This window comes from Zosterops lateralis, assembly GCF_965231275.1.
Source record: "Zosterops lateralis genome assembly, chromosome: 3".
In the NCBI taxonomy this organism is placed as follows: Eukaryota; Metazoa; Chordata; class Aves; order Passeriformes; family Zosteropidae; genus Zosterops; species Zosterops lateralis.
Window position 1 is genome coordinate 90,197,807 of NC_139764.1, and position 26,102 is coordinate 90,223,908.

At 41.5% G+C, this 26,102-nt stretch overlaps 1 protein-coding gene across 4 annotated transcripts in view; it reads left to right on the forward strand.

The window, feature by feature from the left end:
* Positions 1-215: 215 nt before the first annotated feature.
* ELOVL5 (ELOVL fatty acid elongase 5) overlaps positions 216-26,102 on the forward strand; it is a 37,463-nt gene continuing 11,576 nt past the window's right edge. The window contains exons 1-3 of one of the 4 annotated variants that reach the window (XM_083857028.1): positions 216-240; positions 20,882-20,950; positions 22,797-22,984. In XM_083857028.1, the coding sequence (XP_083713154.1) occupies positions 20,893-20,950; positions 22,797-22,984 (246 nt within the window). In that variant the 5' untranslated portion in view covers positions 216-240; positions 20,882-20,892. Of the gene's footprint in view, positions 241-20,471; positions 20,618-20,881; positions 20,951-22,408; positions 22,530-22,796; positions 22,985-26,102 lie in introns of those variants that run through there. The other 3 variants (XM_083857027.1, XM_083857026.1, XM_083857029.1) reach the window with 3 other exon arrangements.

The following is a 26,102-nucleotide window of genomic DNA, read 5'->3' on the forward strand; positions in this document are numbered from 1 at the left end:
AAAAACTTTATGACTTCGCCTTTATCTCTTCTCTCCCGCAAGCCCTCGGGCACCAGCAGCGTTAGCAGCACGCCCGGGGTTATGTGAGGTATTGTCTTGGGTAGAGTGTTTTCTCCTCAGCCTGCGCTGGTCGCTTTTCTGCCCTCATTCCTTTCCCGATTCCCAGGGATGCAGCATCTGAGGATCTCGCTCCAGAGAGCTTTCTGGTATCGATCTGTGCCGTGAGTCTGCAGACAGAAGGTCAGTTTTGCAGACCGGGCAGGAACAGCAGCCCCTTGGCTCGCTCGGCGAGGAGAGCTCCCGGCAGGCGAGAGGCGCTTCTCCCCCGGGGCCGGGAGCGTGTCCCGGCCGCGCTGGCCGCCCGTGCTCCCGCCGCTCGTTCGTGTGCTCGGTGCTTCGGCTGCTCTCTGTGCCTGGGGTTCTGTGCCATGGCAGAGTTCTCGTGGCTGGGACAGAGAACTCCAGCAAAGAGCTCAGCCGGCTCCTAGCGATGGCGAGGAAAAACAAGGCGGAGGCACGGCTGCAGTTGGGATGCTTCCCATCAGGAAGTCTCCAAAACCGCTCTGTGCAAATGGAAACACGCCCTGCAGCTGAAACGAGAGGAGGATGAGGCGTCTCCCGTGGCGGCACAGCCTTTCGCGGGAGTTTTAGGCCGTGTTGCTTTCAGGGTGAGGTTATCTCTGCCAGAGCAGCTCCGGCCGGGACAGGCAGCCGAAAACCGCCGGCTGGATTATCGCCGGCCCGCGGCTGGGCGGAGGGTTTGCGGCCGCCAGGGTTTCGTAGATGCGGGATAGTGGTGCTGCTGCATCCGTATTTAGCTGCTAGCGTAGAGAGAAGGGATTTATTTGGTTTGAACAAGAGCTCGTGAATAACGCTGAGGAGTTTTGCGATGTGTTTCACTCTAAGCCCTCCGCGCTCCTTCGGCGCGGTCCCAGCCCGAGATTCTCCTCTGCTGCTGAGATAGTCCATAGCTAGAGACCGGTCCTGGTGCGGGCTCAGCGCCCCCACAGCAGCCGGAGCTGTGCCGGGGACAGTCAGCCCCTGGTGCTCGTCATCTGGTGCTGTTCAGCAATAAAAGCTGAAGGTTTTTATATAAGTGTTGGTGTATTTGTGGTGCACTAGACATGACCGGCTTTCAGAGCAGCAAGTAGCCAACACATGTACTCTGGCTCGGGGTACCTGTGCTTGCACACAGAGGGAGGATTTTATCTGAAATTTGTGGTACCTGGAGATAGCTGGGGTCAGCTGGGTGGAGATCCCTTCCCAGCTTTATGTGAACTTAAGAGCAAATGAAATGGACCGCTGTGCTGAGTTTGCTGAAGTTAAGCATGGATTTTCCCTCAGGGACGCTGTTGGCAGCTGATACTGGTCAAGAGCACCAAAAGACATGCCAGAATTTTTCTTGACTTTACTGAATTTCGTACAAGGCACACGTTACATATGTAATGCTGCTGGACGCTCTTCTTAGTGTTTTTTATCCATAAGTAGCTAAGTGAGTTTGTCATGTGTTCTGACTTAAGTCTCCTGTGTTTTAGCATTCAAATGCAACCAGGGAGAGCAGCAGTGAAATAAATATGCAGTGTGGCTTTGTCTTGCAAGCTGGCAAAGGTCTGCCTGATGGTCTCTGTGCCTCATGTTGCTTTTTAAAAAGCTACACTTTGAGTTAGTGCCTTTTACCTAGCAGCAGCTGATTAGATGGACTATCTTTGATTAAAACTCTTGCATATTTGGTATTTAAATATAGCATCATTAATGATATTTAGTTTATGTGCTGTCTGACCAGTGTCTGGGTTTACTTATTGCAGTATTTTTAGTAAGTTGATGTTGTTCTTAAATTTCTCAGCATGAATTCTTCTTGTTACATTCTTTGTCTTTAGTACAGCCAGAACTGAAATAAAATATTTTGAATTCTCTAGTCTAATCTCTTCTTTCCCTGCTGATTTTTATTTTGTATTGTTTATAAGAGGAATTAACTTAGAGAAGATAACAGAACAATAAAAAAGTAAATCTGAAATAGTACTGTAGATCCATCAGGCCTCTGGACAGCTCCTTTAATTGCACTTTCTTTTTTCTCCTAGCAACTTGCTAGGGGCAGAGTTTTGAAAATATGTTTGAAGATTCAGATTTTTGGGAATGATGGTGGAACTGACAATATTTTAGGATTTCAGTCTGAGCTGGTGCTCAAGTCCAGCAGCCGCAGATGGAGAGCCCAGTGCTGAGCGTGATCCAGAGCTGCCCCTTTGCAGGCATGTTCCTTGTAAGTGACATTCAGTTGCTAAATCGTTAAATGCTCTCAAGTACTGAGCTGACCTCATTCCTTTACCTTCTTCATTTTTGGGGCAGTAAACATTGCAACATCAAAAGCTTCTGTTTCTGCTGAGCTAGGAAAAAAAAGACACCCAGACAAAGCACAAGGTTAAAATACTTGTCTTCTGCCTTCTTCTGGTGGTCTCAGCAGCTCTCACTCGGTGGCAGACAAACCAAATCTCCCAGTTAATGCTGTCTGTATTCCATCTGAGAAAAAAATGTGGGAGCAAAACAGCAGTTGCCTACAGTGCCATGTTAAAACAGTGTCATACCTCTGTGTACTGTTGTCCCCTCTGACCCTCTTGGACCTAGTGCTTACAAGGATGTCAGCAGTGAGCATTCATTCTCCCTGCTGCCTGCCCAGTGTGCAGGGCAGGAGCAGTGTGGTGGTGTGGAGCCGTCACTGGGTGGGAGGTGGGTTCAGTGCCATGTCAGTGTTGCCCTGCTACCCACATGGTAGGTGACTTATCTCTCTGGTCTGGGTGCTCAGCACGGCGGCAGGAATCCAGAGTGCCTGTGCTGTGCAGAGTCGTTCCCTCTGGCAACTCATGCCAGGAAGGCTCTTTTGGACTGAGAAGGCCCTTTGGGAGTGAATGGGCTCTTGGTGGTGTGTTGGGTGTTTTTTTGTTCAGGACTTGGAGGTTTTGTTCTGACTTTGAACTTAGAGAGGCAGGGGTGCTCTTTTTCTTGCTAGAGCAGAGTCACAAATACCTCTACTTATTCTTTCTTGGAATGTTGTTTTACACCTGCTGTCTTAAGATGGATCATAAGCGAAATGTTGGCTCTTCACAGCTACAAAAGCTTCACTTAGATTTGGCAGCTCTTCCTTTAGGGTGTGAAGGCACATATAGGTAATTATGCTGTTTACTATAACCTCCCCTGCATAACAACTCATTCATTTTGTCCTCTTAATGTCAATCCCCTTCTGTTACCTTCTGTCATTACCGTGTTCTGAATTAGTTGTGTGGGGGTGAGCTCTCTAAAACTGTTTAGACATAGGAATACCATGAGGACTGTTGGCCTCAGCTCTTGCAGCAATGCTTTTGTGTTGCTGTTTTTACAATGTACAAAATTACAGTCTTCCAGGCTGCAGCATAAGCTTTTCAAAGCCATTTTGCTGTATAACAGACTGAAGAAACTGATGCTTTCTGCATGATAGTCAGAGCACACTTCTCCACATGCATCCAGACACTTCACAAAACTGACAGTGATCTTTGTAATGTAGTTGCTGATTTGTTTTGTGATTCTTAAATGTGTTAAAAATACAGAGATTCGTGCAGTTTGTGCATTCTTGCGTTGAAAATGCTTTTTCCCGTAAATGGAAGAACATGCAACGACAAATAAAAAGGATAATCAATAAATTACGTAGCAGTTGGTCTGTTTAAAAACCTTTTTCAGGTCAGATTGCTTCGCTGTGACCTTTCCTAAGGCTGTTTAAATTTGGTATTGCAGCAATATGGTTAAGAGGGCATTGCTTAGGCTGACATCCCTGCAGTTCCTGAGTGCTGATTGGTAGAAGTGATTTATATCTGAGTTTCTGAGGGCACCGAAGCCTGTCCCCATCATCCGACAGAACAGCAGGTAGATTTTTCTTTGATGAGGGTACTGCAAACAGTGACATGAATTGATTTTTTTGGTTGACAAATCAAATAAATGCTGCCTTCAGTCTTATTATGGAAATAACTTGTAGAGTTGCTATCGACTGTGTACACATGGGTCTCCTTATATCTATTAAATGAAATTAATCTCCTGAAATTTATTGCCTTGGTTTCTCTGTTTGTGTTTTGGCGTTGAGAATGCATTATCTTACAAAGCAAATAGAGCACAAGAGCAAACTTGTCTGAAGTATGTGGTTGGTAAATGCTTTCCTGCTGTATTGGATGCATTGGAGAATTATTTTCTTGGTGAAATAGTTGACTCTTGTTAAACAAGAATAAACCTCCTTACAGGTGTACAGATTTTACAAAAAATGCATGCTGCTAAGTGCAATTGTCACTTTTCCATGCATAAATGAATCATGCTACTTATGCTGAGCTCAGTGCCATGAGTTGATGTGGCCTGACATCCCCTTCCAACTGGGTATTTTTCATGCCCTTATTAAACCTTTATTAACTGTAGAGGTTGTGCTTCATTAATGATAGCTTCGTTAATGACCAGTGGCCTACTGGGTAGGTAGAAATATACAGACATTTCATGAACTTGTATTTAAGCTAGAATTGTCTGTATTTAGTTGACCTCTATGTCAAAACTTTGTCTCAAACATTTGTCTGCTAAATGATATGCTTTGGGCAGTGACTAAATATGCTACGTTGCCCTAACATTTACAGGAGATAAAACTTGATTGTGCAACACAGCAAATGTGGAATAAGCCTTTTTTCCAGCATTTTCAAATTGTGCCCTGTGCTTTGATCCCTACATAACCCTGCTCTTTGAGACTCTGGGTCAGTGATTTGAACAAAGTGGCTGTTCTTCTGTTATCACTTGGAAGCACTCCTCTCCCTCTTGACCTTGAGAAAACAGTTTCTCTTCTTTGCCAGCTGTCTTTGCAGTGACTGGAGGGTAATTGCTTTCTTCCTATGTGCATGTTCAGGCTCTGCTGTAAAACATGCACTTGATTTCAAAAAGGATGTAGTCTTGATTTCAGGTAGCACTTCAGCTTTTCTGTATGCCAATGGGAGTTTCTGTTGGTGTCATCTTAAGGATGTTATTAGGGTTAGACAAAAACTAACAAGTATTAATTTGCAGAATAATGTTGTTTAGTTTATTAAACCAAATACACCTCATATGTTTAGCTAGTTAATTCATAAGAAGGCAAGTTTGCCTTTTTTCTTTTATTTCTCCCTCACTTTTTGCGTTAAAAGTTTGCTGGGAAGCATTTTGGGTTAAAGCTGTATTTCTGCTGAGCTTGTATTAACTAACAAGTCCTTAGCAAGTGCTAGTTGTGGGAAAATGCCTTCTTCCCTTAGACCCCATACGGTTAAAGTTTGGAATAGACTACAACTTTGTGGAGGAGTAGCTCCTCTGCTGAGTTAAAACCATGACACCTATGTTTAAATAGAGATCTTGAAGCTCTTAGAAGTGAATAAAAGGAATTTACTCTTACATTTGCCACTACTGTATCATTGTCAACATGGTCTGAATGTAGAGGTCTAGTCCTTGAGCTGATCCTGTATCCTCAGGTTTGGGTTCACTTGAGACAATGAAGATTTGGGAAACTATAGGCCTTTAAACCTTAATCTATGTAGGCTTCCCTTTAGATGTGCTTTTTCTATGCATGTAATTGAATCAGAAAGCTTCAGTTAACCTTTTCCTGAAGGAATATTTCCTGCTCTTGGGTTACTTCTAAAAATACCAGTGTTTCAAACCATCATTTTGAGAATCATCTCCTTGCCAAACAGTAGGGAGAACCTTTGACTTAAATAACAATAATTAAACCTTTAACCGGTTAGGAGGATGACATTCTTCAATGTTTAACATCACCCTACCCTTTAGAAAAAGAAACTTGAGAAACCTTTTTGCATGTTGAAGTTCAAATGTCATGTTACTTTGGGTGCATGGCCTGTGTTGGAAACCATCTCTGGAGTCAGTTTATTCACATGGCTACTTGCATGCTTTAGAGGAAGGGCTCATGTGGTGACTGCAGGCCTCTGTTGGGACAGGCACACAAATCTGGATTTGGCTTTGAAGGACATAGTGAAAGTTGTGCTCGCCTTTTATGTACGTGCTTCTGTGGGTTGCAGGGCAGCAGATGCTTATGGTGAACGTCTGATTGTGGTTTGGTGGTTCATTTCTTTTTTGCAGAACTGATGTGGAGAGTTTGCTCTTGGCTGATCACAGACCCTGTGAACTGGTGCAAACTCAGCTGGTTGTCCTAAATAAGGGTCACGCGTTTATCCCTTGCATCGTACATTTATCCCTTGATTCACTTGGTGTACAGTGGCCTTTTGGCATGTTGTTAAGGTTTGCATTAATCTTGTGAGCATGACTTTGTGCATGCATAAAGCCTCATTAATGGGGAAAAGACCTGTGTTTGTACAACATGGTGCAGAATGTTCTTTTTTTATTAACATGTGTGATACAGTGACAGAAAGTAAGCTGCCAGTCCAGTAGGCCTGGTTACTTATGGATTTTTTTTCTCTGCCTCTGTAACACGCCTAAGCAGAAAAGCCTCTTTCAAAATATTTGAGCAGGTTTTCTCATATTTTTTGGAATTCTGACTTGTTTGCCACCCAGAAGGCATAGCTTAGACCATAGTTGCCTCTGCAGCCTCTTGTTTGCTCTGGCTGTATGAGGGGTGGCTGGGTTTGCCAGGCCCCAGCCGCTAGACTCAGCCATGGGCTGGGAAGTTTTACGTGAGTGTCTCCATCACCATCTGCAAGAGCTTAAAACACAGTGTAAGGACTAGAGGAGAACACAGGTACAAGGAAACACCAGCAATATAGGGTGGCAGATCCTTACAGAGATCGAGAGAGATGGCACTCAGCAAGTCAGTAAGGAGTACTGCATTTGTTTGTTCAGTTAAAAATAGGGACTAAAATAATACAGGTAATCACAGAAAGGCCGCTGTGTTTCAGTGTAGATCATTGCCCTGCTAATGCATCAGTTGTTGCTACTGTCTCTACATTCTTATAGGTAAAAATTGTGCATGGCTGCAAGTCATTTTTAGGGTTAATGGTGTCAGACCACTTGTCATGTGAGTTTAAAGAGTAAGAGCCGTATGTCCTAGTTTCATCTGGAATAATTTTCTTCTTAGTAGTTGGTACAGTGCTGTGTTTTGGGCTTAGTATGAGAATAATGTTGATAACACAATGATGTTTTAATTGTTGCTGAGCAGGGTGTACTTTAAATCAAGGACTTTTCAGTGTTTCATGCTCTTCTGGTCAACAGGTGTATAAGAAACCGGGAGGAAGCACAACTAGGACTGCTGACCCAAACTGGCCAAAGGGATATTCCGCACTGCAGAATGTCATGGGCAGTGTATAAACTGAGGGGAGTTGGCTGGGAGGGGCCAGTCACTGCTCAGGGATGGGCTGGGCATCAGTCCATGAGTGATGAGCAACTGTAATGTGCATCACTTGTCTTTCTTGGGTTTTATTCCTCCTTCTCTCTTTTCGTTATCTCCTTTTTCGTTATTATTGTTGTTGCTGTTATTGTTAATTTTAGTTCATTTATTAAACTGTTCTTATCTTAACCCACAGGCTTTACTTTTTTCTGATTCTCTCCTCTATTCTACCAGGTCTGCAGAGGGGTGAGCAAGCAGCTGTGGGGTGTTATTTACCAGCTAGAGTCAAACCATGACGCTCTGTCCTCTGGTTTTGCAGCCTTCATTAGGTTCCAAACTAATTTTCTTGAGGCCATACCCGTTTCTCCACTTTTATTTGACAACTTCCCAGAACCTCTAAGTTCTTTATTCTTTTTTTAGCCCTTTCAAAACCATCATCATCTTCCTTTGAAGCGCACAAAAGCAGGCTACAAGTCTGGTCATGCCCTGCAGAATACAAATAATATCCTTTGGAACATCTTTGTATTGATTTCTTGTTCTATCACCACTGCTAAGTGGTTGCATTATGGTGCAGGAAGGGACTGCTAATGTAGTTTTCAAATGTTTCTCTTTTTTTAAAAAAGTCTGTCTTAATTGGCTCATACTTTCTAAATTCAGTGCTGGGTTTGTTTAGATCATCGAATCTAAACTCTAGTTGAACAATTGCAGAGCTATGATGAATTTCCAGTTGTGCAGACTGAATGCTGCTTGGTTTCACAAAACACGTCAGGCTCAAACAATGCATCAGCTCAGGTATCGGCTGCATATAGCACAGTGCAGTTTTCTAAGCATCTGTGGGATTGACTTTGTGTCTTAAAATGTACATTTAGGAAGCTGTTAAACTACAGTTTTGCGTCATGAAGGATGAGAAACCGAGATATTTCTCTGTGAGAACACAGTAATGTTGCCAGGTTTTAACTGCATTTTACAGTGTATGAAAAACAATCCTCTTGGAGTGTTTTATTTACATCCTTTAGTGTTGTGTTGCCTTCAAAGGAGAAATACATGGCCTTGGAAGGAGATGACCGTCTTTGAACCTGCAGTGACTGAGTGGCCAACTGCACGTGAAGAAGCCTAGCAGAGAAATTATGTAGCTTTCCACTGCTCTCCTTACTTAATTTTTTGTTGCTGCACATTTTCACACTTTTGTATGTCTGTCTGTATCTATTTTTCAGTCTTTGCTTTTTAAAATCTTACTTATCCAACACTGTGAAGGGTTGTTCTGCAGAACGGGGGAGCAGGGCTGGGTTTAGCACCGAAACAATGAACAAGCTGTAATCAGCCATTGGAGGTTCTGGCACATTCTCTTACAGCATCACTGCTCTTCTAAGATCCTTACCAAATTCCCACCTAAGCTGTCAGTCATTAACGTGAGAGTAGAATATTAACAAGGGTTTTTTGGTAGTTTTTCATTTTTGGTTTTTTTTCCCTACTCTTATACTTCATACCAGTTCCAGTGTGGGGATATGAACTTACACATTTAACTCCCTGGTCAAGAATAACTGGTCTGTTTAATTGAAGGGTCCTTTTGCTGCTGTTTGATTTAGAGATGACACATCTATGTGGAGAGCTTGTATTACACAGAGATAAAAACATTGTGGAAAAATAACCTTCAACTACAGGAATGGTGTTTTGGTACTTGAAAAATTGCTTAATGAAAGAGTTTTTTGCACAAAAACATGTTTTGCTTTTAGCATACAGTAAAAATAGAGATGTGGTGGTGATGAGATTCCAGAGGGGAAGACTTTGAGAGCTGCTGACATGAATAAGCAATTTAATTGCCTGAAGCATTATTCTGTATCCTACAGTCTGTACAAACAGTCTGTACAAAACATGTAAGAAATAGGTACACTCAGAATGTACAGGGTTTACTTGCTGAACAACTTTTAATATGTTGATGTTTTTATAATTAATGTGCAAAGTCTTAATATAGAGGCTGAAGAGCATGTCTTTTTCCCAGAGTTTAAAGAGTGGCTTTACAAGTGTTGCTGATGAAACACCACTTGATTCTGTCCTTTCACTCCTGGCAGAATATGAGCACTTATAAAATACACTGTAAGTTAGGTTTTCACTGTGCAGCAGTCAGTGTTGTTTCCTATGTGTAAATCACTAATTGCATAGCCATGTGATTTTCTCATCCAACAAATTTATATTATAATCTGTGGGCATCAAGTAAAAAATACGTGGTATTATCAGAAAGTCAAACTTCCCACTGAAATTTAGTCTTGGGCTACTGTGTTCAAGATGTGTCTCGAATCACTAGTAAGGTTGTTGTTTGATGTTTCTTACAGTATAACATATAAGGCTGAGATTCTTCCCCTCTGTCCTCAAGGCCCTCAGCTGCAGGCTGGCCAGGGTGTAGCAAGAGGTTTTGGTCATATTTGCTGCCTGCTTAACTTTTTATTTCAATCTTTTTCTGTGTATTTATTTTCATTAGCACTGTTTCTGTTGGAATACTTTGGCTGTCAAGTTGCCTTTTCTTGAAAGAAATGTTTAGTTGGTTCTTCATGTGTTTGGTCTCTTGATGGTTAACTTTTTCCCCCTTCCCCTACTTGACCTGCCTTGAGACCATCCTCAGTCCTGCAGTTTTCAAGACAGAAACAGGCTAATACATCCTAAAATCTGCCTCTTTCATAGTTTATACATATCGAGGTTGGATTTTTTGTTGTTCTTTGCTTTTTACAGTGCGATGATCTGTTAATTCATGCTGCTACAATTATATTTAAGAAATCTTCTAAGTTAGTTCTGTGTGACATATCCTGTATGACTTTTTTATTTTGTGCTTTATTTTTTCTGCAAATTCTGTAATTTTCACTACAACCATTCTTATATGTAAAATGATTGTGCAATGCATTTTATTTTGGCCTTCTCTTAATAGCATTTTAGAGTTCTGCATTAGACATTCTACATCTTCCATTTTGTCTGTCTGTTTCATTTGTCTTTCTTTTTGCTGTGGTTCCTAACTGGGTGCAGTGTGGTGGCTTTGCTCATCTTCAGCCATGTAAAACCTCTTCATCCATGTGTCTGCATCGTGCTACTGCTTCTCCTGCAGTAAATCATCAGTGGGATGAGCCCAGCTGAAAGCTGATCTTCTTGCTTGGTTGGTTTCTTTGGGGCTACCTCAGTTTTTCCAGGTTCTTTCCACCCAGGCAGGGTGGAGAGTGGGAAAGGAATGAAAGCAGCCTTGCAGCAGTGTCAAAGCTGTTCTTGTCTGTTTCTTGTTACTGCACACGCCCTGAGTATGGCTGTATGGATGGTTATATGGTTGTAGAGTGGGCCAGGCTGAATGGAGAAGCTAGAGCAAGGATCAGGTGATGTGATGACTCTGAGCCTCAGGGCTGCTGGTGGGCATGAGCTGGCATCACAACTGGATGGATGGACATGCTTATGTTTAGGAACATTAAGTTGCTGAAGATGTTTTTTGAAGATGTTTTTTGCACACACAGTGAGGCAGAGGAGGCATGTCTGGTGCCCCCTTTTCCAGGGGACTGCTGCCCTGCAGGGGATGAGATAGCTGCAGGGTTGGGAAGGAAACCTGTTGCCTGCTGTTTGGGTGGATATCGCTTTGTCCCTGTATTTAAAGCAGATATATTACATCAAATTACAGTGCTGACCCTACTGTTGCTCCAGTGCTTGTGAAAGTATGAAGCAAATGTAGCAAAACCTTCTACATGCTGGAGCTGGGGGTTCAGTTTAGCTGTATTCTTCCTTGGAACAGATTTGAGTGGCAGCAAGAATTTAATACCTCTTATTGAAAGAAAAGAGTGGCTAAACTTTGGAGGAAAGGTACTTATTTTCCTGGAATTCCCTGCCTGACTTCTGCAGGTAACTGAAGCCTTTATATTATGAGCTTGCAGAAAACATCTCGGAAGTTGCCAGATATGTGGAGTCTTATTCTTCTAGTAGTCTATTTAAAGTTCATAGAAAGAGTAAGTGATAAGATCACATGCAGCTGTACCATTACAGAATTTCCTTTTAATTGGTTGGCTAGTCTTTCTACCCTTAAAACAAATAATAAAATATAAGAAACCGCAGTACTTGCTTCCTGAACCAGGGTCTTTTGATGAAGTAATATCTCAGAAAGTGCTGCCAAAATCAAACAAATGAAATGTGCAGGTACCAATGCTTTCTTTTCTAATTACTCCAGGAGTCAGTCCTCTTTCATGGGCCTTGTTGCAGCAATGATTTGGTACCCCAAAACTTGCTGATTCTCAGCAGAAGTTGGTTTGATGTGGGTCTGGTGCAGGCAAGGATGTTCAGCTCCTCAGGACTCACCAGGCTTTTCAGCCCTGAGCTTCGGTAACAGAAGTGTGGTTTTGGCAACAATAACAATTTACCAATGTGTGAAGTGTTGTACAAGAAGGGAGAGGTGTGGGGGAATGATCTGGCAGATGCATCTGTAAGAAATGTCCTGTTGCTTTGTTTTCGGTCCCTATGCTGGGACATGTTGTCTTCACTTTCCGTACTGTCATTGTGCATCCTGGGTAGGAACGAGGTCAAAAACCTGCTTTCTATAGCATTACCACCTTTATCCTTTAGAAAGGCAGTTAGATCTTAAAGGTAGTTGATTTTCTAAATAATGAACCTTTTTTTTTTTTTTTTTTTTTCTGTTTTGAAGGCAGGGAGTTTAACAGGGCACATAGTGGTTAGGATTCTGTCCTGAGCAGCACAATGCCATGGCATAACACTTATACCTAAAGTAATTTTTTTTCTTCTTTTAATTCTCAGAATGGTGGGAAAAGGAGGATTTTAATTTTTTTTTGTACCTTCTATTTAAAGCCGGCTGTCATTCTTACTGGCCTGACCTCTGTTTACTTACATATGATGGTACAGTCTGGCATGATGTTTAGCATCTTAAAATGAAGGCACCAAGTATTGGTACAGCTGCAGCCACACAGGGTCTCACAGGTGTACAGCCAGAACATAGAAAAGTTTTAAGATTGACTTCTCAAAGCATGGCTGACTGTATAAAGAAATGGCAGCAATGCAAGCACTGGGATGCATTTATAGCACCAGTATGCATCCTTTCTTCTCTTAGATAAAAGTATAGAAATTCACTTGTATTAAGGAATGTTACTACTTCAATGTATTGCATGTTATTTTGTGTGCTAAGGCTCACCAGAGAATTTCACTTCTCCCACAGCACTCCGGGTACAACCCCACAAGAACTGGAAATAGTGTAAGCACACAAATAAATATGTAATATACTTTAACTTGCCTAAGGGTGACTTGTTAGTGTGCTTTTTCAGTGTGATCTGGTTTCCAAAACACAAGTGGTTCTCCGAAAGGTGTCAGTTACCCACCTGAACACAGGGGTTGTAGTTTCACATCTTAGCAGGGCATCTTAATTCAGGTTTTATGTGCACTCTTATCCCTGTACAAGTCAGATTTGCATGGTGTAGCATTACCTTTGTGACTGTCATGCTCAGGTTTCATGGTCTTCTAATTCCTCCACTTTTATTGGATTGCTGTATCTAGTCAGCATGTGAACCTGAGATAACCTTTTTATAGCTAAACCTTGTTTACAGGATAACTGCACACAGCCATTTTTTGCTTTGTACAGTGTTTCACATATGCAGGAGAATTTTAAGTACTTTTATAGATTAGACGGCAAATTTTGATCTGTCAAGCTACTAAACGCAAAGGAGGTAACCACAACTTATAGATCTCCATACTCTGAGTTTTATTCTTGAGATGTCCCCTGGGCTCAGATCTTGGTGCAGGATTTTGGCAGGAGGAGTGGGTAGGTGGATGGCAAATATTCTTGGTGTTCAGATTTGGTGCTGCAGCTGCAGGGTGGTAGAGGAAATGAGAGACATGTGGAGGGACAGTCCCACTTGTCACTTTTTTTTCCTGCTTCCTGCTTTTTAAATTTTATTATGCAATTATGAGGCATGAGCATTTAAAGAAAAGGTAAGTTGAAACTTACTGTCTTGAGTACATAGTGCTCTTGAATGTAATGGTCATGCAAGGCTGCACTTCTCCATCCTTGGTCCTACCGGCTGTAGTCTCATTTGTTCTGTTGTTAGAAAACACAACGTTTTGACCAAAAAGGTTCATTAAAGTAGGCTTTGGGGACTGTAACTTTATTTTTCTCCTGTGGAAGTATAAAGTTCATTTGAGTGAAGTACATAGACAGAGATTACAGGAATCCCATTATTAAAGGAGAGAAAAAATTGTCAGACTTTTTTGCAGGTAGCTTTTGAATACAAGAAATGAGAGCAGAAATGAAAGGTAAAATCCTTATGGCCCTCTGGACTTAGCTTTTTTCCCCTTCATCTTCTCAACTCTCTTTAGCTTTCCAGGCCTCCTGAGGCTAATTTTTTTTCCATTGTGAGCTGCAGCTGTTATCACAGAATGAGCTGAAGTGAAGTGGACCCACAAGGATCATGAAGTCCAACTCCTGGATTCTGCACAGCACCATCCCCCAGAGTCACACCATGTGCCTGAGGGCACTGTCCAAACACCTCTCAAACTCTGTCAGGCCGGTGCTGTGACCACTGCCCTGGGCCTTTTCCAGTGCACAGCTACCCTCTGGGTGAAGAACCTTTCTGTAATATCCAACTGACACCTCCCTTGGCACTTCAGGCCTTTCCCTCAGGTCCTGTCACTGTCACCACAGAGGAGAGATCAGTGTCCGCCCCTCCTCTTCCCCTCACAAGAAGCTGTAACTGCAGTGAGGTCTCCCCTCACTCTCCTCCAGGCTGAACAGACCAAGTGACCTCATACAGCTTCCCCTCAAGGCCCTTCACCATCTTTGTTGCCATCTTTTGGATGTCTAGTAGTTAAAATATCTTTTTTGTATTGTGGCACGCAAACCTGCCCCCAGCCCTGGAGGTGAGGCTGCCCTGGGACAGAGCAGAGGGGACAGTCCCTCCCTTGCCCGTCTGGCCGTGCTGGGCCCTCCTGGCTGCCAGCGCACTGCTCATTCGCACTCAGCTTGTCATCAACCAGAGCCCCCGAGCTCCCTTGTTTTCCCAATTGCAATACCAGCACTGCTTTTGTAAACACATGGAGCTTCAGATTCAGAGAGTAGCTGTTAATAAACACTGCCCATAGTGCTTGGGCCACAGGGACTTTGGAGCAAAGCTGTCTAGCCAACGCTGTGCTTTGGCTTTCCTTACAAGAAGTCAACTTGTTGCTCTTGTACCATGTACATATTCTCCCTGTTTCCATCTAACCTAGTTTGCTACAGATACTCTCTTCTGTTTCAATTTAAAAAAAAAAAAAAAAAAAAAAAAAAAAAAAGGAAGCAGTTCCTAAAGCCTAGGCAAAAATTCTCTGCAGTGTCATTGCTGTATATTACAATTTCCGCAGTTGAAATAAACCTGTACGCTTTGCCTTTTCTTCCTCCACATTTTATTTCTGTAAATACTCCTTCAGTCTTGATTGTGTTGCTCTCACAACACCAGGCTGTAAGCTGGCAGCAGTGAGGAAGTTTCTAGTACTGTGGTGCTGGTACCCCATGCATTTTCAAGTGGTTTGAAATCCCACTGAGGTTAAACCATTTGAAACTAGCCTCTCTTCTTTGTCCCACATTTGTTACACTTCCTTGAATTTTATACAAATGATTTATTTCTAAACTTCTTTATGCTGGTGCTGCTGGTGAGTGTGAAAGCTCAGCACTGTGGGTCCTGATGTGTCAGCAGCAGGCTGGAGGGTTTGCTGCTGATGCAAGCGGGCCAAAAATCTGAATCATGTTGCTGAAGACAGAGATGCAAAATAAAGTTTTAAACTAGCTTATTGTATTTTAACAAAACTAAAGTGCAAAATGCGGAGCACTCATGCTTCACCTGGTTTCCCATAAAATAAATATACCTACACTTTCGGATCAATATGGACTATACTTTATTCTGAAGTCATTTTTATTGCTAACATTAAGCATGTTAGGGTTGGGACCCTAAGAGGTTACTCAGAAAGGGTAGGAAAGGGTAATCTGGAGTTGGCAGGAAGTTGAAAGGCAAAGGGAATGCATTCAAGGGGCAGTTAAGGCTTGGGGAATATAAAGGAGAAACTGGGCAGCTTTGGCAAATGGACAGAAAATGGTTGACAGCTTTAATTATTAGCGCTGTCTTCCGGTTCTCAAGCAGCCGAGTGTTTTCAATTCCAGTACATCTATAAAAGCAAACAGCAGTGTGATCGTTGGGTTTTTGGAGGAGAGATAGTTTGTACTTTTGGAGGAGGAAAAAGAGGAGTCACCTCTGCAGTGGCAGGGACTGGGAAACATTACTTTAAAGAGAAAACACAAATCAGGATTTCCAAAAGCAAAAGCAAGTGCCTAAATTTAGGCTTCAAAGTCCTAATTTAAGAACAGAGAAAGTGGCTGTTTTCCAGAAAGGCTGAGCAGCCAGGCCTGACAGCACATTTCTCTCAGAAGCCAGAACAATTATTTAGATGCCTATTTTGGGGTTTTTATTGGAACTCAGGTTCAGGAACTTAGCTATGAAAACTAGGATCTGTTTCAGGGACTTCTTGAGCAGCAGGGAGGATCCCTTGAGAACTGGAGGATCCTTTTGAAAGGGAGCAGGCTCCCAGTGCTTTGAGCTTTCAGCTTAAAGTGGTTTTTTTCCTGCTGCTTGATTTGCTTAAAAAGGGTGCCATGGGACAGAAAGCAAACCTTTGTATTTTTTTGCATCATCTTTACACCTGGAAAGTTACTCCAAGAAGAAACTCAAGAAACACCATCAAAATGTGATAAAGAATTCTTAAATTACTTCATAGCATAAATCCTCTAGAATGCGTTTTCTGTGGAAAGCATGGAAGGGCAGAAGCTGGTTGAAATCCTCCAGTATGTAGTAGCCATTTCCTCAAAGAGTAAATATGTGCATTAGAAGAGCAGGCTGTCAATGCTGGTAGCCTGTATGAAACACTTTCTATAAATAATTTTTTAAAATGTATCCTACAAGAAAAGCATTCTTCTGTGTAGGTTTTGAACTGTATTTTCGATTGTCACACCAAGAAGCACTGGGGCTCTCCATGCCTGAACTGAGCAGTAGGGCAAAGCTTCACATCTTCTGCCCAAATTTGGGTGGCTCCTGGAGCATGGTGTTCATCACAGCTCATAGTGCCAGAAATGAATTCAGGATGCTAAATTATCTGTGGATGTCCAAAAAAACCTGTTTGTCAAAAATCCAGAGGGTTATTGAAAAAGTAATATTTTAATGATGTTGCTCGATCTTATTGGGACAAGGTGCAAGTTTAGCCTTTGTTATGTTTGTGTTGCAGAATTAAAGTCCAGTAATTTTGTTTGTTTAAAGCATCAAATAGGTTTCTTTCTGGATTAGATATTTGGACTTGAAGGAGTGAAATGTCTTCCAGATTGTAAGCCTGAGTGCTTTCAGGCTCTGCTGGTCCATTTTGCCCTGGTCAGGTGCCTTACTGCACTGGTAAAATTTGGTGTCAGAGAGGATGATTTCTTCTTCCATTGTAGAAAGGCAGGTTAGGAAAAAATAACTTGTGTCTATAGAGGTACATGTTTTAAAAAACATTGTCTGGCATAATTGTGTCCTTTTTTTTCTGACTGTAAGTACTGAACAAGGCTATGGATGTCATGGGTCTACAGGGCCTTTGACACAGACCCCCACAACATCCTTCTCTCTAAATTGGAGACATACGGATTTGATTGGTGGATTGTTCACTGGAAAAGGAATTGGTTGGATGACCACATCCAGAGGGTAGTGGTCAGCAACTCAGAGTCCTGATGGACGAAGTGGTTTCCCTCAGGGACCAGTGCTGTACACACACATCAGAGACATGGGCAGTGGGATCGAGTGCACCCTCAGCAAATTTGCCAACAAAGCTGAGTGGTGTGTTTGACATGCCTGGAGTGCCATCCAAAGGGACCTGGACAGGCTCTAGAAGTGAGCCTTGGGAGCCACATGAGGTTCAACAAGGCTAAGTGTAAGGTCCTGTACCTGGGCTGGGGAAGTCCACAACCATCAGCATGGTTTGGAGGATGAAGGGATTGGGAGCAGCCCTGCTGAGAAGGACTTGGGGGTGCTGGTGGAGGAGAGCTGGCAAAATATGTACTTGCAACCCGGAAAGCCAGTTGTGTCCTGGGCCGCCTCAAAAGCAGCATGGCCAGTAGGATGAGGGAAGGGATTCTGCCCCTCTGCTCTGGTGAGACCCCACCTGGAGTGCTGCATCCAGCTCTGGGGTCTTCAGCATAAAAAAGACCATGGGCATATTAGAGTGGATCTAGAGGAATGTTACCTCTCCCTATGGAAACAGGCTGAGAGAGTTGGGGCTGCTCAGCCTGGAAAAGAGAAGGCTCCAGGGAGATCTTATTGTGGCCTGCCAGTACCTAAAGGGACCTACAAGGAAAATGGGTACAAACTTTTTTATAGGAACTGCAGTGTTAGAACAAGGGGCATTGGTTTTGAACTAAAAGAAGACAGATTTAGACTAGATGTAAGGAAGAAGTTTTTTCAGTGAGGGCATCAAAACACTGGAACAGGTTGGTCATAATGGTGGCAGATGCCCCATGCACAAAAGCTTTCAAGGTTGGATGAGGCTCTGAGCATCTTGATTGGAAGATGGTGGGGTAGTTGGACTAGATAAGCTTCAAAGGTCTCTTCCAAACCAAACCATTCCATGGTTCTGTGAATACTGAGCCTTGCTGTGGGATGACTTATACGTAAAGGAGCATTACTGCTGATCTGCTCATGTATGTGGTCAGATGCAGAATTTGCTTACTATTTGCTTACTAGTATTAGGAAATAGGCCGATCAGTGTTTCAGATGGCCACTGGTTTAATTTTTCTGGGAGTCGATGTTTCTCTGAATTGGGAAACTATTCTAATTTAAAAAGAACCCTTGTAGTTGCTGCTGTTGAAGCAGTGTTTAATGTTGTGTGGCTGTTGGCAGGAGACTTGATGCATTTTCACATGACCCCCTCTGAACAAAAGCAGATTGTTTCCTTCTGTTTTTCTGTTACACAAATGAGTTCCTTTTGAAACAATTTCTTTTTCTGCAAATTCTGGAAATCAACACCAGGAGTAGTTTTTCCTTTGCTGTGTCTTTTACAATCTGCTGTCTGATAACGCTGACACAAAAAGCTGCATTGGGGTACCAGCCCAAAAAAGCTGAGACCTCTGCCGAGAGCCTCCTCCTCTTGGGGGATGAGTTTTTCTTCCAGTTTTATGGAAGGCTTCAATGTGGACTTACATTTCTTGCTTTACTATAGCTAGGCAGAGTTTGTTTCTGGTTTCTTAGTTGTTTCATTGACATATATGCATTTTTAGTATCCAGTAAATGTGGCAATGTATATAGCAAGTCATTACTGGATTGAGCTTTTTTGTATATTTTAGTATAACAAACCTTTGGTTTTGTACTAGCCTCTGCCATCTGAAGCTTTTGCCTGTGAGAAGCGAATTTGAAGTCAGATGCAGATTATTGGCTGATGCAGTGCTACATTACTAGACGAATTAGTACTGGATCAAAAGAGCAACAAATTGATTAAGTGGGGATCTCAAACAACAAAATGAATCATCCACTAGGTAATGGGTTTCATGGCAATATTTAATAGCTGACAAATTTTAAAAAAGGATAACAAAAGAAGCTGCTTTCTCTAAGTATGTTTTTTTCTCCTTGTAATTATATACTCATTTCTCACAGCCTTCCTGATCTTCATGCTTCTGGTGACACAAGTTATATTTCCTTATTCCTAGGGATACCAGTGTGCCAGTGCTGTGGCTGTTCCCACAAGTTCTCACAGTTCATAGCTGGTGAGGTGACATAATCCCAAAAATGCACTTTCTTCTGAAGTGTTTGCTTACTTGGGCTGGGCTTATTAAGTCAGAAAATAAAGCCAGTATGAATTAGGGCTGCAAAATACTTTTAACACTTCTGGTTCTTTTGACCAAGCCCTTTTGTTTGTGCTTGATGACCGGATTCCAGTGATGTTTCTGTGGCTTTCTGTAGTCCCAAGCAGAATGACATGGAAGAGAAAGTTTCTCTGTGTCCCTGAGAGCCCCACAGGGAACGGTGGGTGGTGGTGCAGGTAGAAGTCCTCAGGGAGCCTTGTGGCCTCCTGCCTGGTGCCCTGCAGTGGAGGGGATGTGGCTTATGTAGAAGACCACAGAATGGAAATGCAAGACCTAAGCCCCTTGTACTTGCTTGGTCCCGTGCAATGTCAGAGCCCCTGCAGGCCTTCAGCACTGGCTCCAGTCCCACTCGGGACTGAGGAGAAAGCATAATTTGTATCCTGCTTGACTTTTGTTGTTGGACCTGGATGAAATTGAGGTTTCAGTCCCAGCTGTCTAAAACCAGAGGATATATGATTAATTTAATCTGCATACATCAGAAATCCCCTAGAGAAGGGATTTTCACAGATGGAGGAGAGATATTTCTTTAGGTAGAACTAAAAAAAACCCAAAACCAACCAAACAAGAAAAACCCACCAAAAGACCAACTTTTTTTTTTTCTTAGCAACTATATATAAGCTTGTATAATTGGTGCTGTGGGTATACTGACAACTTGTGTTGCTTATGTTATTTTCTCATACCTAAAAGTTGTTAATATTAGTACTTTAGGAAAGGAGAAACACCACAAAGTGAAAACCATTCTATTAGAACTGGATAAAATTTTATTAGTGAAAGTAAGTACAGTTCTGGATAGAAAAGAGGAAATTGGAAGGGTTGGGATTCTTGTTTTTTCTTAATCAAGAAGAAAATTACTTCCTCTTCTCTTGAGAATAGCCTTGTGCACAGTTGTCCCTGCTCATGGGCAGTGTTGCTGCTTCTTCCCTGCTTTAACCATAGTGAGGTACCACAACGTGGGTGTCTCCATGTACAGACCAGGTGCTGCCAATAAAGAGTGGCCACATGAGGAGCTGACAGATGACATTTGAGTCACTCTGTTGATGTTGGGTGAATTTTATCTGGAAATGACGTACCAGTAGGCAGTTTCTGGAACTGGAGGTGCTCATGCCATGAGATGCTGTCTTTTCTCCCCGGATTCTGCAGTCCTCTCGGTCACTCAGTGACTGTTGATCTCTTGGTTTTATGGGCTGTTAATCAGAGCTGTAATCAGTCACTTATCTGCAGGTGATAGCAGAGCCAGTTCTTACTTTTTTCCTCCTTCCCTCCTCCTCCCTAGCTAGCCTTGGTAGTTATTTGAAACTCTTTGTTAAAATAGCTTCATAGTCTTTATCTGAAAATTTCCCTGTTGCTGGCTTTCTCAAAGTCCCATCCTCCTCATCGTTGAAGGATCTTTCAAGACGCCAGCTTTTATTTGTGTGTACAAAATACAGAATTAAAAAGAACTTCAGGTTAATCTGAACTCATTGTTTTCAGTTTCTGTGCCTTTGTAACTATGATTAAATACATCAGTGGGAAATATAGTTCATACACCAATCATTCTCTGAGACTAGAATAAGCTTTATGTACTTAATATATGCTGAGAAAGTCCATTATGTTTGCTGGAATTTTTGCATACTAATATGTTATTTGTTAACCCTAACAGAATGTGTTCAGATGGTTAAACTGTTTTCCTGAGTGGAAGAACTAACTTTACCCTTTTCTTTTCATTTCAGTACGTCGTAGAATGGAACTTGTGGATAAAACAATCAATAGCTACTTTGATGTTTGGCTTGGACCTAGAGGTAAGATTTCTCAAATGTTAACACTGATAAACAAAACTGATCTTATTAGAACATAAGACACATTTTTCCTCTAACTTGACATTGACAGATGGCTACTTTCTTTAGGATCTGCAATGCATCAAAATGTCTATTGGTGTAATAAGTAAGAGTCTATTCAGTGCTCCTGATCTTTTGACCTGAAGAGGTCATTCCTCTTATTCTCAGTTAAGCTCAGTAAGCTAAGTTGTTTGTCTTAGTGATGACTGACCTCAATCAGATCTTTGCTGCTTAAAAAAAAAAAATAGTAATAGCTTTTATTCTAAAAAAGCCACTTTAATTTGAATTTGAATTTAATTTAATTTGAAAATACTCTTGCCTTCTAACTAGAGCTCCTCTGGAATTTTTCACTGAAAATATCTGTAGTTGTTGGAAAAGACTGCTTCTTTGAAACCATTCTTTTTTGAAGAAGCAATAGTTTTGGTAGGTTTTGCCCAGGGAAAAACTCTGCGGGTGTAGAACTGCAGTCCTGGTCAGTGTGAGGAAGCAAGAGGTTGTGGAACCAGGACAAGCGGCCTCATGCTGTGGGCTTGGGTAGGATGGTCCAGTTCCACCTGGTTCTGACCAGGGGATTAAATGACTGGATCCTGCACAGAGTATGCAGAGCACAGTGGCCTGTGCTTTCTTCTTCTGACTGCTGCAGTAATGTATTTTCTCTGTCCCACTCAAGATCCACTGATGGTGCCCCTTCTTCACAGGAGAAAGTCCACAGGAGGTGGAACAAGCCTCTGATTCTTCTAAGTGTGTTTTCTGTTTGCTTTTATTAATACCTCAGTGCCCTTGTTGCCTATCTCTTTATACTAAGCCTGTTTAAATTAGCCTGGATGTTCTAATATAACATATTGCGTGTGCTGGCATATGGTCTCTATTTCCTGTATGAGAAAAATCATGAACCATAAGGGTGGCAAATCCAAACAGTTCCCTGGCTTGCCTACCTGCTTTCCAACCTACAGTTTTAAGGCCTCATTTCTTACATTCAGGATCCTTGTGTGACTCCTTTAAAATAAAGTCAAGACTGTGACTTTAAGTAATATTTGGATAGTTCATTTATAGTTTGGTTAACTTGGTTTCAGTACTTTAGGCTGACTTTAGTGAGAGGAGTGAGATGCTGTGCTATTGCCAGGTACGGACAACACAGTTGTGGTTCAAAAGGATCACACTAATGTTCCAAGTAGTCCCCTAAAATTCTCTGATTCAGGGTGGTTTATGTGCTTTTCCTGAGAAGTCATTGCCAACCAGACTGGTTACCCAGGTGGGCCTGACTCTTCTGTGTTCCACTACTAATACAAGGACACCAAAATTTAATTCTTTCTAATAGCACATACATAAGTCTAATTGTGTTAGGATTGACTGGAAAATAATTATCAGGATCATCCAGCCATAGCTACAGAGGTATCTGCTTTACTCCTAGGTTTGCTGACTCTAGGAAATAAGATGTGTACCGTCAGGAAGGGTTGATTTGAGAAAATAAAGGGCAGAGATTTGTTGAATCTTTTCTTTATCATTTTATATGTGGTATTCTAGTTGGTGACAGTTCTGAATGGTAATGAGTATTTAAAAATAGTAGTGGTAATAACTTAAGAATATTTTTCCCTTAGAAAAAGAATTATTTCTGCTTTCTTAAATATGTAGATAAAATATTGTTTGTAATTAGCAATGTGGCCCTTAGTAAAAGGGCTTGCTGCACTTCCCTCATCTTTCTTTGGTATTCCAGCACTGGAAGCATTTTGGGTACAGCTATTTTTAGATGTGTTGAATTCTTCTCCTTACAAAATCTAAGTATTTTTATGATTTTTTCTGTGTGTTTCAGACCCCAGAGTAAAAGGATGGCTTCTTCTGGAGAACTATACACCTACCTTTATCTTCTCCGTCTTGTACTTACTAATTGTATGGCTGGGACCAAAGTATATGCGGAATAAGCAGCCTTTCTCATGCAGGGGTATTCTAGTGATCTACAACCTTGGACTTACACTGCTCTCTCTGTATATGTTTTATGAGGTAAGAGAAAAAGGGTTGGTCAGGCCTGTTTTGCAGTGTCTGTTTTAATTACATTGGCTCATGTTGAAAATAATCTCTGAGCAGTGCCTCTGAATTCGGGAAGCATCTGCAGAAATGGTGCAACTATTTTCAATGTCACTTCTCTAGGGAGAAAACCCTAATTGTAATGTTACCTCTGAGGGTGGTGTGAAACAAACCTTGCCTTAAACATCCTTGCTGACCCTGGTTAGCAGTGTTTCAAATGCACTTTTCTCAGTGGATGCAAGTGAAGTCCTGATCTTTCAGCATGAACTTGGTTACTCCTTCAGTAACTTCTCCTTGCTCAATGTGATTGTGCTGGTGGACTGTACAAAGTACTTTTTAGCAAAACTGGCTTTATCTGGAGGGCAAAACATTTTATTTACTTGTGTTTAATTATACACACAGTCCTTGCATCTATTTCTGTAAGCTTGCAATAGGTTCTTTTGCATCCTCTTAGTTTTGCTGGATAAAAGAAACGTTGCTGAAACAATGCCATTGTGATTCATCAGTTTCTTTGAGCTTAAAATCTAAACATGCAAGTATATTTTAGACTGAATTGGACATTCTGTGGACTTATTTCCTTTCACAAAACCCAAAAGAATTAGGCAGTGTTAAGTTTACCACTTCCCAGAGAGCTCTGTAGCTGCTTTTACTCAGAACTGTATGTTTTTGTTCAAATGAAAATGAAGAACTATGGTAGTGTAAATAAAGATGTGGTCAGAAAATTACTCTTTTGCTTTAATGTACAGATTATTCTGGAACACTTTTAACCAAAGTATTTCTTCTTTCTGTAAGAATATATTTCATTTTCAACATCCTCTTTTCAATTCTTTCACCACAGTCTTTTGAAATATAACCTAGGGCTAAAACTACTTTTTCTTTTTTTCTTTTTTTTTTTTGCCTGAGCTTAGAAGCATGTGTAAGCTGCAATTCTTTAGGTTTGTAGTTAATTCTATAGTGTTTTACAAGGCGAGTGTTTAGAAATGAAGTGATTTAAATTCAATGTTAGTTCTCTTGTGTAGTAAATTATCTACTCAAAAATTACTGGGTTGGGTTTTTAAGAAATTTGATACTTAATTGTTCAGTTGGGAGCAGATTTGGGTTCAATAGGTACTTGGAACTACTTGTGTTCTTGATGTGCTTAGATTTCTAACCTCCTTGTCACAGTGTTATAATCCAGAAAAAAAGTGTGTTGATCAGTTTAAATTGTCTAAATGTAGTGTTGATGTTAATTTCAATGTCTATCTGCATTATTTTATGCAGATGTTATTTACAGTTATATAGTGATCTATTGTTTTAACCTCCAATTATGTTATTGAGAGTTTACAAGTGTAGACTTTTCTTCAGTTGTACCAAGAGTGGATAAAACTCTCAGGACAGCCAGTCTTTCTTTTTTGAATACTTGGAATAATACTCATAGTTTCTAAATTTCTGTAACATTCTGCTGTGTTACAAAACCTGCTGGTAAATTTAAATAGAAAATACCTGAACTGTTGATCCTATAAATGCCTTTTTCTTGCTAACAATAAACTGGTTACCAAGGGAGGATTGTAATATGCTGAAGAAGTCAGATAATCACTTTTATATTGTGGAGCAATAACACAATTAAAATACAGTGAATATTAAGACCCCTCCTTCCTATATAATGAAATACTTGACATGAAAATGAGTGTTGCTCTTAATCTAATGTTATCCATATGGAAATGTTCATTAGTATTGCAAATACATCTTCTTGTAAATGGGCATACCTGAAGCTAGAGCATTATGAAGATCATTAAACACACGGTAGTGGAAATGAAATGTGGTTGGCAGCACTCACAAGCTGGATGTGAGGGCAAGCAACGCTCTGCAACAAGGGACTGAGCCCATAAAAATGCTGCAAAGCAGAGAGCCATGCTGATATAACACCACCCTGCTTGATGTTTGAAAGGGAGAGAGCCAAAGGGCATACGGAAAAAATGGGTTCTTGCACCTCCAGGTGCATTCTCTATCCGAAGTACCTGCACAATTACCCCCCTGTTGGTGCACAGCTTGTGTGATACCCTTGGTTGTATCTCATCAGACTTGGAAATTTTCCTTTGAAGGATTAGCCATATATCTGTAGCGATTTATAGTACATTTACTTGCTTTTAAGACAAAATGATGAGGAACAGCATTCAGAAAATGTAACTCCCTTTTCTCCTCCTTGTTGACCTTTTGAGTTTCAGTTGGATTAAAATTTTTCAGACCTACTGTGAGGAAAATCATAAAATGTTACCATTTATGAACTTGTTTAGTAGCATGTCTGAAAAGAAGTTGCTTTAATAGCTTGTGTACAATACACCTGAAGCCCTACTTTGAAGTTTTGCCTGAGTTATAGCTGTGGTGATTCAGATCATGATTCATAGCATCACAGCTCAGTTTGCCTATTATGTGGTCAAAACAAGATGTTAAAGTGAGGCATCCTCCCAACTGAGATGAAAAGGATGACCTACTTGGTTTTCTGACCTTTACGTCTGAATGATTGGAAGCAATACCATGGGGGAATTTGGCATCATAGGATTTGTGTAACTCTAGATACTGTGTACTTTAGTCTGAATTCACTAGAAATCTTAGACCTCTTATGTGGAATTCCTAGTAGTTTCTGTGTTTGCTATACCTTTTTTATTGGGGTATTTAATGACTTGTCTGGGTTTTGGTACTCACAGAGAAGTGGATTGCTCTTGTGCCAGACAATATAACAGGCAAGGCAAATGTAGGAGAGCTGGAGAGGTTTCTCCAGGCTAATTTGTCACATACTTCAGGAGGGCAGGATGTCCTTTAGGGACAAACAATGTTTTATTCTGTAAAAATCTACAGTGCTTGGACTTTAAGGAGAAATAATGCTCTTATATCTCAGGCAGGGGCATCAAGGGGTGGCTTCCTGCATGGTGGAGAAGGTGCCTAGCAGGGACTGGCAGGAGCGTTACAGGACATGGGCTGATCACCTGCTGGCTGGCACAGCCGTGTCTGGAGGAGCTGCAGGAGCAGCTGGAGCAGCAGAGGCAGCACTGCTTCCTTCTGTGCTGCTGCTCTGTGCTGGCATCACAAGGTGTCTTGCAACGCTGTGAGTGGGCCC